This window comes from Hydractinia symbiolongicarpus, chromosome 15 (genome assembly GCF_029227915.1).
Source record: "Hydractinia symbiolongicarpus strain clone_291-10 chromosome 15, HSymV2.1, whole genome shotgun sequence".
In the NCBI taxonomy this organism is placed as follows: domain Eukaryota; kingdom Metazoa; phylum Cnidaria; class Hydrozoa; order Anthoathecata; family Hydractiniidae; genus Hydractinia; species Hydractinia symbiolongicarpus.
In genome coordinates, this window is record NC_079889.1 from 8788049 (window position 1) to 8804198 (window position 16150).

General features: G+C 31.0%; 2 protein-coding genes across 4 annotated transcripts; both read right to left on the reverse strand.

The window, feature by feature from the left end:
- Window positions 1-1596: 1596 nt before the first annotated feature.
- LOC130628537 (protein mab-21-like 3) lies at window positions 1597-8998 on the reverse strand. The gene is made up of 5 exons (XM_057441476.1): window positions 8844-8998; window positions 3938-4405; window positions 3653-3812; window positions 3138-3532; window positions 1597-2816 (listed from the first exon to the last, which is right to left on the reverse strand). The coding sequence occupies exons 2-5, from the start codon at window positions 4397-4399 to the stop codon at window positions 2586-2588; spliced, it is 1248 nt and encodes a 415-aa protein (XP_057297459.1). The 5' UTR covers window positions 4400-4405; window positions 8844-8998; the 3' UTR covers window positions 1597-2585.
- A 1216-nt stretch (window positions 8999-10214) lies between these two features.
- LOC130628535 (cyclic GMP-AMP synthase-like) lies at window positions 10215-13963 on the reverse strand. 3 transcript variants are annotated; one of them, XM_057441473.1, is made up of 5 exons: window positions 13875-13963; window positions 12701-13174; window positions 12392-12557; window positions 11777-12171; window positions 10215-11561 (listed from the first exon to the last, which is right to left on the reverse strand). In XM_057441473.1, exons 2-5 carry the CDS (start codon window positions 13166-13168, stop codon window positions 11328-11330), a joined length of 1263 nt encoding a protein of 420 aa, XP_057297456.1. In that variant the 5' UTR covers window positions 13169-13174; window positions 13875-13963; the 3' UTR covers window positions 10215-11327. The 3 variants fall into 3 exon arrangements, with proteins under 3 accessions (XP_057297456.1, XP_057297455.1, XP_057297454.1); XM_057441472.1 differs by lacking the exon at window positions 13875-13963 and adding an exon at window positions 13521-13736; XM_057441471.1 differs by lacking the exon at window positions 13875-13963 and adding an exon at window positions 13516-13735.
- Between the last annotated feature and the right edge of the window lie 2187 nt (window positions 13964-16150).

Below are 16150 nucleotides of genomic sequence, written 5' to 3' on the forward strand. Positions count from 1 at the left end.
TAATTGAAACTAACAAAAGTTAAAAGATATCAAATATTTGGACTATAGCCTACCTAGAAAAAAGTTTTTTGCAATAAGTTGAAAGGGGTGGTAAGATTTATAACTAAATTAACAATTAGATGCAAGTTGGTTTCATTTGTTTTTAGAAAAGTTCCTTCCGTGCGACAGCAATTTAAAAGAGTACTTTTATAAGCAGGTGGAGAATCGATGCAGATTTCGTAGAATCAGGTTATAGATATTAATAAAATTCAATAAAGCTTTGAGCTTAGCAAGTAAAAATTTTAATATTTTATTGTGCATTATTGAAGCTTTAAGTGTTTTAAAGTTAAACGAAATTTTTAGTGTTGTCTAATAGAAGACAACAGTAAAATTAGGTTTACTTGAATTTGTTGGGGAGCGAAAAAGTTGGTTGAAAAGTATATGCAAAATGGAAATATTGGTACACCTTGAAGTCAACTGAAAATTCTTTTATGAAGGCAAGTTAGTTTCATTTGCGAATTATAAATTGATTTCACAATGGTTTATGTCAAGTTGTCAATTTTGCTTAAGTAGAATTGTATTTTGAGAATCGTGAAGTTGTTAAAAAAAGCTTTTGACCGTGAATAAATTGAGTAAAGTTAGTGCGTACTTAAAAACCTTATGTATGACGATTAACATAAATGTCATTTTAACCGATCTTTTCTTTGTTCTGATGAATTTCTTGCACTTTTGCTTTTGAAAGAAACAATAAAACATTTTTCTTGAGTTTTTCTGGCACTTCGATTGGTTAATCATGCTGTGTTTATTTTATATCGAGAAACGAGTGCAATATTTCCTAATTTTTAAATTCTACGATGCAAAATGCTGATATTTTTCTCTGTTTTGCTGAAATAGCCTGGGAAAAAGTTATAGTTGGTTGAGTAAAGAATTTGTAAGGAAATTGATTCCATAATTTTCTTCTTAAATGAAACATAATTTGTGGAACATTCACGATTCTATTATTCTTTTGTTCGCATAATAGTCATTAAATTTTCAAGAGAGAGCCAATGCTCTCCACTGCTGAGATAGAGCTTACACCTTTGATTTTAGGGACTTAATTTGATTATACAAAGAACTTCATCAACTATGATTGACATTATATAATCTTCTGCCGAGTTTAGCAAATAAAATGCTCGGTTTGAATTATAAAGTAGTTTGTAAAACAAGTATATGTACATATATTTGGGACATTTTTTAGTACTAAGACCCTCTTTCTACGCATGTTGCATTAATTGTAAGTAAAACGTCAGAGTCAACATGTATTTCGTTTGTTCATCTGTGTTTTAAACTATCAAGATTTTACATACTTATTGCACTTTTTCTTGAAAATTGTCGTATTGATCAGGGGGGCCCTCCTCCCCCACTTGTTTGCTAAGTGATAATTTTTTATTTTCTGCCAATAAGTGTCTCTATCACTGCATAAAAATTGATGTTACCAAACCAGGGAACCTGCAGGCTAGCCCTCCGCCCCTCCCCACTTTGGAAATTGTGGCGCCGCCCCTGTTATGATATTTTCTTGCCATCATGCGATACCTGCTTGATATAGGTGGGGTTTATTGGTAACATAAAACAACAAAGTAAGTACACTTATTAATATTACTACGATTATATTATTTATATTACGCATTTAACAAAAACTACGATTATATTAGTTGTACAACCTTAATAGCTACATTCAAATATTTATATTTCCTAAAACAATATCAATGCATGTGGATTGAAATATGACTCAGCAGTTTACAGTTTCTGTCAAACTAGCAAAACATTTTATCATAGAGGAAGTATTGGAAACCACTAAAACTTCTAATCAAATACTATTTTTGCTTATTTGCTTTCTTTATTCTTTACTTATCTGCTTTTAATTCACAATGCATATGATGTTTGCGACCTATTTGTTCAACAAATTAACTTGTATAAAGACTACCGTTTTGTGCACGTGCAAGAATAAGTAACACGGCGGCTAAAAAAAGGATTCTAAAAGGAAAACGAAATTGATAAGAGATTTAAAGGGTTTTGAAGAATTTAGGAAAAAGTCAGCGCCCATCGTGTTATTAAATCCATCGTATAATTTACTTATATAATACTGCTTCCTTATAATCATCATTCATTCATGGTTTGGAAAAAATATTCTCTTTATTAAGTTCTCTTGTTGAAATTTTTATTGGATGGGAAGTTGTCATTAGACAAATGTTTTACTGTTGATAAAAGAATTAAGCAATGATCATTTTTATAATGAGATATTGGAGCAGTATTAATTCACTCCTAACATAAAGCATACAGAGGTAGTAAAAGCAGACAAAAAAAACCAGTAAAGCTGAATCCTGACATATAATAAAATAAATTATATAAATAATTTCAGTAGTAAAAAGAATTGCTTGAAGAAAAATGGTTTTCTTATTTTTGTCGGAAAAGTTGATTTATTTCTTAAAATCCAATTTTCTTTGATTCGTAAAAGTAATTTAACTTGTGGAAATTCGAGCCATATTTGTGCAAGGATTTATCCATCTTTTATTTACTCTCAATTTTGCTTAAATAGAATTCATTTGGGTTTTTTAACGTTTATTATTTTATCCCATTGCAATAAGCCCTTGTGATCTTGCATTAGCGTAGTTTGCAACTTCGTTCAACACTTGTTGATCTTTATCTTCAAAAATGTTCTCGTAATCAAGAAAGTAGTTGTAAAGTTTACCACTTCTCAATCTTTGGGACAAATCCTCCAACATATCCAGATAGCGATCTGCTAGTTTCTCTTCTGACCAGTCCAATTGTTTTTTTTCATTCATCCAAAATAGCTGGTGCTATAAAAAGATTATTAGGAATTCGTTAAGCTGGCATCTTGTTTGTCCTTGCAATTTTTTCAATCATGGTTTGTTTTACTGATGTCTTAGTGCCATGTGATAAAAGAGTTAAAAAATATTTAACATTGTTTTAAAAAAATATTAAAGGCATTGGTGAAAGAAGTTTAGAAAGCTGTTGTAAGATTGATGCAGGGTTGATTATCTTTCATTTTACCTTGCAAAAATAATCGGACAGTTTGGTGTGTTAAAAAGATTCATAATTCAGTATTTAGCCTTATAGAATTGCACGCAAGACTTGCAAAAATGCTGTAAAACGCCTACTTTTAACACCATTGTTGATATTCCTGGAAGGTTATTTCCAGATCTTCCCAACCATGTCTGAAAATCTGCCTTTAACAATTTGTGGCATTGTCTGCGGCATCCTTTGTCGGCGTCATCAATTCCGTTCATCAGAGCTTGACCAGCTTTAGAAACGGATATGTACCAGAACTTTAAATGTTTAGGTGTCAAGTGCAAACCAGCATTCAAAATTAATCTGATAAGCTTTGGTGACAAACAATTTCTTGTTTGTGGTCTTGGCCACCTATAATGACGCAGTGTAATTTTATCAGTTGCGATGGAGGCACATAAGTTTATAGTAATATTCGGTAAACCTGGTGGTTTCATTCTTACGGTCAACGCTGGACCTTCAGCCTCCTGAAAAACGTCAAGGGTACCTAATAGAGAAAATTTTTAATTGATTTTAGATTTTATCTATTATAATATCGATTATTTTTTCTACGAGCTTTTTAAAAAGCATCTATAAAACTTTTTAAAACATTGTTCTGTGCTCTCACCCTCTACTTTCCCCTTTGCACACATGAGATCTTGATACAATTCTTCTTGAATTTCTCTCGGAACAACAGGTTCTCCCCGTTTTCTTTTAATTTCAACGTATCCTTGAGGAATCAAGTAATATTTCCTTGTCACCTTCATAGGTACATTCAACTTAAGATTCTAAACGAACAGAAGACACTAGAGTATTGTTTTTAAATTATCAAACGTTATTGAGCTCTCCAACATTTTAGTATATAAAATAATAATTTTATTTCAAAGACTAAAACTACATGAACAAAGATTACTTTTTGCGCTTGGTCAAAGTGCTGATACACTTCATTCTTTTCATAGTTCAGATGTAGTTTCTCCAACTGGAACTTTAAAGGCACGTCGAAGTCGAATTCATTGGCATGCAATTCCTTCGTTTTCGTAGAATAACTCCCTGATTTTTGAAACTGCTTTAGAAAAATGCCGTTGCCAAAGCAATCAGCCAGCGCTTCAAATACCTTTTGCACCTCTAACCGTGCAACTTTACGATCAGATGCTTCCACAGTGATTTCTGCGTAACGATTCTTCAAAAAATCTAGTAAAATACTTTTTTGATGTTTGGTTTGCTTGTGACGTAAACAATCTGATCGACGAGGGAATCTTTTCAAACATACGTCACATTCTGCACTTTCATGAAGATCATGGTCGTCCTCTTCATGATAAATAAGGTCCAACTCAGTTGAATAGACATTCTTACAACGTAAACACTTGTAATACATAATTACCTATGACAAACGAAATTTAATGTTAAAATTCGTTCTAGAACTAAAGTGATGTTCACCAGATTTTAGGTTATTTTAGGAAAATCTAAAACTTTTGATGATGTTACTGAAAAAGTGCTATTCCTAAATGGATTATCTCACGGATGTTATCGACTAGTTGCATAATATTTTTGAGATGTTTGTTATCATCCTTAAAAAGATTAGCCAGGTGACCAAGTGCTGCACACTAAGTGTACAGCGACCAGCAAACTGGACAGCGGACTTTGTCTATGCGCTTTCTAACAAAATAAGTTTTCACCAAATGGCAAAAAATAAAAAATACCATAACCAAAAATTATGGTGTTTTTTGTGCGGTCTAAGAAAATTAGTATAAAAAATAAATTTAGATTAGCTATACTTTCTATGTTTTCAAATATACAGAAGATAATATGATGTCAATACGCAATATTATCAATTTTGAACGAAAATTTGTACAGAAAATCAATAATATAATTCGTCTGTGACGAAAAATGCTAACCGCAATAGCGAGACACACGAGATGTAGTAAATAAAGGACGGACTAACCCGTAAATTTATCCATGGGCAACCGACTATTTTCTCACTTTTCTTGTTGTACAAAAAGATCTTTATGTTTTAAAAATTCCAGATTTTTCGGACTCGAACTTTTAAATTTCTAAAATTTTTGAACAAATTTTATAGTTTTGAGAAGCTAAATAACCCCGAGTTTTCAAATTATTAACTAGGCAAAATTAAAAAAAAATCGAAAAAACCTATTTTTTTAGAAATGCATGGTAAGTGATTAATAATAATAATTAGGGATCTTAAATACTGTGCTAAATGTTATGTCTAAATGTTTTTTTTTTACTTCTTCCATAGTATTCATTATTCCAGCATGAAGCAGCCGCAAAATATAATCCGAAAATCCAGTGGAAGTTATTCCTTAAAATAGACAAGAAAATATCATTCCAAAACGTATTAAATGTTTTTCCTTGTTTTTTAAAGACTTCTGGCAATTCTCGATTTTGCGAACCCCCGATTTTTCGAACTTAATTAATTAATAAGTCTAATAAATTAGTAAGAAAAATTAAGACGAAGATGCTGCTGTAACCCTTGAACTGTGAACATCTCTCAACCTATCATTCCTTTCTTCCACAGAAAAGGTTCTTGTACAAATCTGCTAAAACGATCTACAAAAAATAGCTTGTCACATCAATCAGGGTGAAAAATAGTATGCATATGCTGAATAGCACTCCTCCAATAAAATGTACGAGTGTATGCGTTGAAAATTACTAACATTTCCACACTTTTTTCTTGAACAATAAAAAAAGCGTAAATTTTGAAACTATACCTAACACAATTTTTTTAACGGATTTGAAGAGGTTAGTCTAAACAACAAATTAGAAGTTTTAAATCGATGCCTTTTTTTTAACGAAGTTTTTTTTAACGAAGTTTTTTTGGTTTTTTACAAGATAGCCAAAGGGTAGCTCTTCTTGGTCTGTTTGGTTAAAATCAAAAATAGAATAATTTGGTTAAAAAAAAGAGTTATTGGTTTGAAACTCGACAAGGGCTAAATGACCCTATAGTTAAAGCAATTGGATCTTTTTGTCAATTTTTATGTTAATAAATATGTGGTCCATAAGCAAAAAAGACAAACATTCGAGTCTAACGTCTAAAAAAATTTTATATTCTTGAATAAAATAATTATATAACTACTTTTTTGTATTCTTGGAATGTAAAATCTCCCCTTTTATGGGACATAACTAGTAAGCTAAATAGATTTTCAATTTGATAGTACAGACCATTCTAAGTTCAGTAATCATTATTGATGCTTAGGCAGATGGAGTGAGTTTAGTTTTGGACCCCAGATCTTTAGCAGCGAAGAATATTATAATATATCGTTTAGGCTTTATTTTGTCATCTATCTTGGCATATCTTTATATTTGTTTATTTATTATTATGTACTAACTCCTCCCCTTCAGACCTTATCCTGTTACATGCTTTAGCTAGCAAATGTTTGCATAACTTAGAACTGGCTAAAATAGCTGTTACCAATCTTGTCACGCCTGTCACAAATATTTTTAGCAACTTAATCCTTAATTATATAATTAAACAGGCTTATAACTCTAGCTAAGTTACGTCACGCCCTCCCGCCAAAAAAGAAAAGAAAAAAGGAAATATAGCTAATAACCGAATTACTCGTGTTTACTTATTGTAGACTAGTAATTTGAACCCGTGAAATAATCCACTAATTGTCTTTTTAAAATTTATTGTGCTTCTTATCACAAAAATGTTTGTTAGGAATTTCATTAAGAAGGCTGGAAAAACGTTTTAAACGAAAACCCCTGAAGGAATCCACTCAAGAACATTTAAAATTTATTTATGTTTTATATCACAAAGTGATTTGCTATCAATTTCAATAAAAAAGTACGAACAATGAATTAAAACTTTTGAACGAAATGGACAACAATAATAACGTTAATTGCTTGTGACTTTATCTGCACAATAATTTATAACAAAGCACTCATCACGGTAAATTTATATTATTAGGACGCAATGAAATTCTTAACTAATTTTATTTTATCACATGATTTGTTCTAGCCAATCAAAATCGTCAACAAAACGTTTATAAAATACAGAACACTTTTATAGGGGATACATTACGCTTTTAAAGAAAATTATAAAAATATTATCCACTTTGCTTGTTACAGACACCCAGAAGTGGTGTATTATTATAGGGATGACATTTAACTTAATTTTGGTTATACATATTAAAACTAAGTATTTAGTGTTCTTATGGTACTAATGTCTTATAAACGGGATTTCATAAGTTTTTTAACCATAGTTAACAAATACAAAAATGTTAAAATTCACCGACTTTTAGCCCTATTGGTTTAATATTCTATAAAATTTATCACAAATGGGGATTTGATTGTAGAATCCACATACTGCTAAATTTCCACTTCAATTTCAGTAGGAATAAACGACCTAAAACTGGAATAATTTAGCCAGTTAAAGTAGGCAACTTTGAATGGTGGTAACTCATGTTATAAGACGACCGCAATGGAAATGCTTTAAGTTTATAAAAGTTAAAAGTGATAATACCATATTAATATGTTCTCCTTCGTAACCTTTGTGAATCAAAATGTTCGGGTTTATCTTGGTAAGCTTCAAAATTCCCTTTATTATTTTTAATTAATTATTAACTTTTAATCAATATTATGTTTCCGTATTCTCATGTTCTTACATTTTTTAACATTATTCTAATGTTAATTGCTTAACAATTGTTATTAAACGTGCTTATAAAAAATATTTTAGTACAAAAAATGAAAAACATCAACATGCTTGATATTTTTAATGCTAAGTTTCAAGACTCTGTTTTTACTTCGGCAAATTAAAAGTTTTAGCGTTTAATTTTTGTTAGTTGTCGTGCTCGTTTTATTTTACCATGACAGAGGGGACAATGAAATTTTTCCTTTGCGTTATATAATTCCATGATTGATAGAGTTTTCTACGACAGATGATTCTGCTTTTTCCTGTTCATTTCTATTTTCCCTATATTCTTTGCTAAATAATACTGTTGTCTAATAGCCATTTGAAAAATATTGTTTTGAAAGCAGAATACTTTTACGTTATATGAAAACTTCCCGTTACTTACTTACTTACCTAAATCTAACTAAATAACTTTTTTCGTAACGTCAAAGTAGACAAAAAATCTTTTTTAAAATAAAATGAAATTTATATCAGAACTTTTTTCATATTTTGCTAGTTAGTTGTTATTAAAATGTGAATAACATGTGCAGCTACTTTCATATACTTTAAGTATAATTTTCATCTTTTATTTTTTATTCTAAATTTATTATCGTGTTACTCGTGGCCTATTATATCCTCTATTTTTGCAAAGAACAGGTAATTCGGTTTTGATTCTCTTTTAGGTTAGAATTCGCATCATTTTTTTATTTATTTTTGAAGTCACGCAATTAAAATCTACTTTGCTAAGATCAAATACTTTAGCATAAAAAGCAGAATGCAAATAAGACAAAATTAAAAAGCAAAGTTTTCACAACTATATTCAATTTCTTTTTTTTTTTTGTATTTTTTTGTATTTTTTTTTTTTTTTTTTAATTTCGACAAAAATAGAGATGGTATTCCTCGGAAATTGTTTTATAAAGAATGCTTATAATTAATATTCAATACAAAATAAACACGATTTTTGATAAAAATTGAGAATTTACTGGTGATGATATTTCCACTACCTAAAGCCCATTTAATTCATCACAAAATATATATGTTAAATTTGGACGAGCAGCTCCTAAACTAGTATTCAATAATTCGAATAAATAATTCAATGTTAGTTGTTAAATTAGAAAGAATCGTTCTTGCAAAGACAAAATAAGAACATCAATCATTTACAAGAACAAAAAAAAGAAAGGAAGCAACTCACTCGAAATGTTTAGCGCAAAGCTTCAAGACTCTGTCTTCACTTCGGCAAATTCCCAATATATGGTTTGATTTTTATGCGCTTCCCTTTATATATTTTGAACGTGCATCATATTTTCCCCTTTTTTCAATGAATATCGATTAATAGTATTTTAGAAAAATAGAGAATATCTATTTTATAGAATATCTATTATAAGGGGAAAATGAAATTCTTCCTTTAAATTATATACTAATCTCATTTTTCCCTTTTTTCAATGTCTATTTTACACGGCATGTTCCTGTTACAGGTTTTGTTCTGCATGTTCATTCCTATTTTCCCTATATTCATCTCTAGCGACTTATAATAATACCTGATAAAATAATACTTCGGCTAATAGTTATTAAAAAATCGTATTACAATTAAAAGCTTTTTACTTTCAACTTTTTAAAAAAAATTTTTTAGCAGAGTTGATTGAATTATTTGTTTGAACACAACAACTTGTTTACTTTATTACTGCTATGATTTGACCAACATATATAACACATCATTGAATTTCAATCCTATACTGTAAAATCATAAGCCTCTTGTTCAAATCTTTAAATCGCTTTAACCCTATTATACCTGAGCTTGTTTGACCTTTGTAACCCTGGGAAAGGGGACAAAGTGCCCACGGGTCATAAATCCTGAACCACTTAGGCTTAAGTGATGAAACTTTGCTCAATTGCAGAATGTCTTAGTACAAACTTATTCCAGGTAAAAAAATTGAAGGCGTCATAGGGATCAGAAATGACGTCATGTATGTATAAATTTTTCTGGTCTTGATAATGCAAAAATTCTGGTCTGCATTATATACACGTTATGGTATGTATCCATGGTAACCCAAAAACATCCATTAGCATATATAAAACTATTTTGTAACAAAACAACGCAACAAAACTGTTTTATATTGACTTGCTGAAAAAAAATCAAAAAAAAAAACAGACCATGAATTCAAAAATGGCGGGAATTTCCAGGAAATTAAAAATTTTTTGATGGAATCTATAATAAAATTTAGGAAAAGTCACCAAATTTTAACATTCAATGTCATGCACCAAAAGAGATATGCCCATTTGAAATTGACACAGGCACTTTGTGCCCCCCCCACCCAGGTATAACAGGGTTAAGTAACAATGACGCATCATCTGCACGAGCGCCCCTCTCTTGCGACAGGTACTCTGAGCCATTTCGAATAGCAAACCGAAAACTTTTTTTGTGTTCATTAAAAAAATAGCTATGTTTTATAGTATTTACGGGAGGTCTTCATTAATGAGTGTTAAAAGAACAATAAGCATGTTGTAAAATTTAAGTTTTGGTAGGAACATTAATAAAGGGACGTTTGGAATAAATGAGAGTGTATACGTATTGCGTTAAGTTTATTCTTTTTACATCAACTAAGATATTTTTACCTTTCTGGTGAAAAAATAGGCTTATAAATTTTAAGTTTGTATAAAATGTGATGTACTTTTATAAATTTGAGAAATCATAACTCGACGAAATGGACGAAACGTTTTTGTATTAGCTACATTCTTTAACAAGCAATTCGTGTTTAGCACTCTTGGAAGGCCTGTCTTTCTTATAAAGTAGTAATGAAAACAAAGTATTTTTATTTTAGCAAGCATATGCAATTTTATTTTGTTGTGATAAATTACATATAAAATGTGTGCAAAATTAAACTTTGACCAGGTAAAAATTTTTATGAGAAAAAGCATTTATGCGCGAATTCAAAGCTAATTCGTTTTTCCCCTAAAAATAATAAAAAATACGAACGCCTTTTGCACACCTCATATATACATTTATAGAAACTATAATAAAATTAAATAAACATTTAAAGCATTCAGAATCTATATTATAATGCCCGTATAGGTCTGTCCGTCCGTCCGTCTGTCACGAAAAATGGTAGCTTAGCTGCGACGGGCGAACCCGTGGATTTTTCCACGCGCCAACGACTAGGATATTAAAAATTACATAGATAGTACAACCATTTAACATTACAAATGCTATTTCTTGAAAATCTATTTCAACGTCTGTTATTCCACTAAGTGGAACATTAAGTATAGTTACTAAATGGAAAAATGTGCTTTTCGTTGCCTCCCGAAGTTTTCATCGATAAAAAACTGATGGCTAATTTCAGCTAAGATTTTAAATTAATCAGAGTGGAAGATTCATTAATGTAGTGAAAATAAGATTTGCAGTTCTTTTGTTGACCAAAACCAGACAATCTTTAAAAAGTCTTCCGTATAACGTATTTGTTGTTGTTGGTCGAAATTGTGATATCACAATGACAAGTAAGCACGCTTCAACTTTATTCGTCCTCCTAACAAACAGACACAAATACATCCCGAAATTTATGAAAATGCAGGCCCGATAAACAGTCAAATATTTTTCCATTGATTGATCGTAAATAAAACATGGTTATAATCTTCCAATAGAAGCAACTGCTTATTTATGATGTGAATGCTTTCAAATCCCTTAACCCATCATTGCAAGTTCTTGTCTTCTCGCATCAACCAAATTGGCTAATTGATTCAACACCTGAAGATCTCTATCCTGGAGAATATTTTCGTAATCTTTAAAATAGTTGTATAAAATTCCACTTCTTAATCGTTTGCCCAAATCTTCCAACATGTCTAAGTAGCGTTCTGCAGTCTTTGTGGGAGACCAGTCTAGTTTAGGATTGTCCTCGTTGAACCAAAAGAGCTGATGCTGGATAAAATAGACGGTTTATCATAAAAAAAGAAATTAAAAAAGTGCTTTTTGAGCCAAAATTATTGATCTGTTGTAACACAGAAATCTGACTATGTTCTACTTATATTCTTGCGAGTATAGAAATCCCCTTTTGAAATTTGTAAGAACAGCTAAATTCCCTGTAGCTCTTATTGACTTGTCAAAAAATTAAACATTAATTTTATTAACTTTACCTTAAAAATCATTGTCGATATTCCTGGTAAATTATTACTGGATCTTCCTAACCAAGTCTGGAAATCAGCTTTTAAAAGTTTATGGCATTTTTTTCTGCAGCCATTATCGTTAGAATCTATACCGTTCATTAGTGCCTGTCCAGTTCTGGAAACAGAAATGTACCAAAACTTCGGATTCTTTGGAATGAGATGGAGCCCAGCATCATTAATAGATTTAATTAATTTCTTTGTTAAACCAATTTTAGTTTTTTCCCTTGGCCATTTATAATCACTTAGTGTAACTTGATTTGTGGAGATAGATGCTGACAGATCAACCGTTATGTGAGGAAGGCCAGGTTTCTTTATTTTAACTGTCAGCGCTGGACCTTTAGGTTCTTTAAGAACATCTACAATACCTAAAAAAAGTTAAAACGAATAAACATCCATAAATGTTATAACGTTTAATCTCTTACCACAACTCGGGGCATAATTTGTTGCGAAAGGCCGTGTTTTAGCTATTATAAGTAAAAATGACTAAATGGACAAATAGCAGCACTTATCCCGTACTCAAAAGCCGGTGAGTCCTTATACACAACAAAATAAACAGATATTTTCAAAAAGGGTAACGTATCTTACCATCTACATTTTTTATAGCACATAGTAAATTTGTATAAAGTTCTTCTTGGATGATTCTAGGCACAATTTTTTCGCCATCTTCAGTTACAACTTCCACATAACCCTGGGGAATTCCCTCCCAACTTCTCGTGTCAACTACCTTCATAGGGACATTCAAGTTAAGCGTCTAAATAAAAGATGAAGATTTGTATATGTCAATATTATAATAACAAACATTGACCAATTTTAACATTAAATTAACATTGATACTTGTCCGTTAGTAGTGATTATAAATTTTCGGCTTTCTGAAAATTTGTCTTTATTTCTTACCTTCTGTCTTTGGGTAAAATGATAAAAGACTTTCTTTCCTTCTCGGTTTAAATGCAACTTCTCCAAGCAGAACCTCAAGGGTACATCGAAGTCGAACTCATCTGCGTGCAAAACTTTAGTGTCCGTTGAATAACTTCCAGACTTTCTGAAATTATTGGAAAATATCCCATCGCCAAAGTATTTTCCAAGTTCATCAAATACCTTCTGAACTTCCCTTCGAGCAATTTTGCGAGAAGCAGGTTCTACGATTATTCCACGATAGCGTTCTTCCAAAAACTCCACCAGATGGTTAGTTTCATGTTCCAGTTGCTGGTGGCGTATGAAGGTAGATTTTCGTTCAAATTGTTTTTTGCAAATTTTACATTTCTTTGGCTTAATTATCTCATGATCATCTTCCTCATGATATATTCTGTGAAGTTCAGTTTGAAATTTCTTTTTACAGCTTGATAATTTACATTTAAAATACATGATTATCTAAATAAACAATATCATATATATAGAAAACCGAAATGTAGAGTGGGCGTGCGGAGTACATTTCAGAACATTTTATTTCTTGGGTGTGAAAGAAGCTTAGCACTCGTTTGTGCCTTTAATACATAATATGTTTCAAAAAACAATCTCGGACTGAACAATGTTATTAATGAACTTAAAACTTGAGCTAATCAAGATCTGTCGTTTATAAACGTTCTATGGTTTTTGTTCTTATATGAAATTGTCTAGCGTGACAGTAAACACTGTTCCGTTTGGTTTTAAATTTTTAAAATCTTTTCTTTTTTTCTGAAACTTTTATTAAAAAAAGTGTTTAACCAACCCACCTTACCCAATGTTCAAACTATGTCTTTTCGTTAGCAAATATTGATAGGTTAGCCTAGCTCTTATATTTATGCACTTTGATAAATCAATCTTAGTTTTCCCTTTTTCATGATTAAGGGGAAAAGTTGGTAGCTAATAATGATTTTTATGTTGCTGCAGGTTGATTTTACGGGGAGAGTTCCCACATCTTATAAACAGTTAAAGTTTATTTATTCCAAATTTTCTCTTATGACCACCTATTAATCATCCAATACAATGGTTTGTTAGTATTTAAATACCCTCAAGTTATTGGGAAAAGCTTGCTGCAAAAGCATATATTTAAGCTTTTGTAATATAACAATCAATTTTACAAAAAGTTTACCTTTAAAATTGACTTTCTTCTTCTAATGCATCCAAGAAATTCTCCAAATTTAATCCTCGCAAAAGATTTTTTTTGCAAAATTTGTCACTAAAATATTTAAGAAAGGCAGTTAGTAGATAGCATGTTTTTTTATATAAAGGTCTGGTTTTGTAAAAGTTTTAAAGGTAGTGTTCTAACATGGGCCATGGTCCTCCCACAAGACCTTGAGAGAAGACCAAGGTCCCAAGGAGAAACGTAGCCAAAACAGTAAGTAGCGAAATTAACTTTTTTTCTCTTCATGACGTACATACTTAAAAGTAAAAGATGCAACTAATCCCATAATTACATCCATATGGCCGACTTTTGTTCTTCTAGCGACAGTATTCAATTCCTAAAATTCAAAAAGGGGGTAGTTTAACAATTACAAATATCTTAAAACACGCTCAGCCTTGAGGAGGATTTAAAGGCAGGGGAAAAAGAGAGCATATACCATCGATACATGATCAACATGTATCGATGGTATATTCTTGATCAAAATTTCCCCCGACTATTTTCCCCGACTAGTACTTTTACCCGATTTTTTATACCCGACTAAGAATTTTTGTACTTATTCTCGCAGTTGTTTTCGTATGAAAAGCATACATAGATAGCTGAATAAAAAAATTGTTTTAAATTCCCTTGTGAGGTTATGTACAGGAATATCAACAAAAGAGGAGGAAAAGTGACTTATTTGAAAAATTAGTCGGGGAAAAGTGACTTATATTTCAAAAGCGACTTAATTTTTCCCCAACTAAGTTTTAACCGACGAAATTTTCCCCCGATTTTTTTCCCGATAAGTTATAGGATCTTTGCTTTCAAATTACTAGGTACTCATTTGCTGCTTTTTGCGAAAGAGATTTCGAGAATGTAAAAGTATTTTTCCCTTTAAACATATTAAACGATGAAAATAAAAAAAAATTAATTTGTCACATGTAAGTCACACACTATTTTCCCCTTTTAACAATAATCTTCAAACGTCATTTCAATAGCACGACATTTGAATTGCTTATTATGAATTATGTAAATCTTTTAATCTTGTCAATAAAACATGTTTCATATTAAGAACATTTTGTGAGTAGAAATGACTTAAAAACTTTACAGGAAAAAGTAGTTTATTCTACTTGTATCAAAAAATCTGTGTATCATTACTTCAGGATGACATTTGGTTCCAGTAAAAAAGAAATGTGTAAGATTTTAAAGTTCTGAAAATAGCTCTAAAACAAAAAATTACGTCACCCGAGTTGTTTAAAAAAAACAAGGATGGTTCTGAACAAATACGCCACGTAAAGAAAGAGAAAGCAAAGAAGACAGTTACTTAAAAACCAGAGGGTAAGAAGCCCAATACAAAGCAAAGTACATCAATAAAAAAAGCAAAGAAGAAGCACACCAAAGAAAGCTATGAGGAAGTCTACAGCAACCAAGTCATTAGGTGAAAAAGCTGTTAAAGACACAAAGAAGTCTGTTGCTAAAACGCCTTCAGCAAAAGACCTGAAAAAGACTCCCAATAAGGCAGCTAAAAAGACCGCGAAGAAATTAAATATCTGCAAACGGCTATTTTATAGCCATATATACATAAGTTATGGAAAATTACTTTGCTTTACAGTATGTGAGTGTATATAAATATATGGATATATGGATATGTTATAATTTTCCTGATATTTGTGTAAATTTTCAAAAATATGAGTATATAAGTGAGAAAATAAAAAAATAATAAAAAGGTAAAGACCCTTCATTAAAGGTAAGACCAAATTATAGGTTTCTGAGGTTGTGCATACTTAAAAGTAAAAGATGCAACTAATCCCATAATTACATGCATATGGCCGGCTTTTGTTCTTCTAGCGACAGTATTCAATTCCGAAAATTCAAGAAAGGGGTAGTTTAACAATTAGAAATATCTTAAAACACGCTCAGCCTTGAGGAGGATTTAAAGGCAGGGGAAAAAGAGAGCATATACCATGATACACATGATCAACATGTATCGATGGTATATTCTTGATCAAAATTTACCACGACTATTTTCCCCGACTAGTACTTTTACCCGATTTTTTATACCTGAATAAGAATTTTTGTACTTATTCTCGTAGTTGTTTTCGTATGAAAAGCATACATAGATAGCTAAATAAAAAAATTGATTTAAATTCCCTTGTGAGGTTATGTACAGGAATATCAAAAAAAGAGGAGGAAAAGTGACTTATTTGAAAAATTAGTCGGGGAAAAGTGACTTATATTTCAAAAGCGATTTAATTTTTCCCCAACTA

Coding starts and splice junctions, on each gene's coding strand:
- LOC130628535 (XM_057441473.1), bottom strand. CDS start 13,168: ATGTATTTTAAATGTAAATTATCAAGCTGTAAAAAGAAATTTCAAACT. Junction 12,558..12,700: donor ATTTTACCCAAAGACAGAAG/GTAAGAAATAAA, acceptor TCTTTTATTTAG/ACGCTTAACTTGAATGTCCC. Junction 12,172..12,391: donor TGCTATAAAAAATGTAGATG/GTAAGATACGTT, acceptor AACTTTTTTTAG/GTATTGTAGATGTTCTTAAA.
- LOC130628537 (XM_057441476.1), bottom strand. CDS start 4,399: ATGTATTACAAGTGTTTACGTTGTAAGAATGTCTATTCAACTGAGTTG. Junction 3,813..3,937: donor ACTTTGACCAAGCGCAAAAA/GTAATCTTTGTT, acceptor CTGTTCGTTTAG/AATCTTAAGTTGAATGTACC. Junction 3,533..3,652: donor TGCAAAGGGGAAAGTAGAGG/GTGAGAGCACAG, acceptor TTTCTCTATTAG/GTACCCTTGACGTTTTTCAG.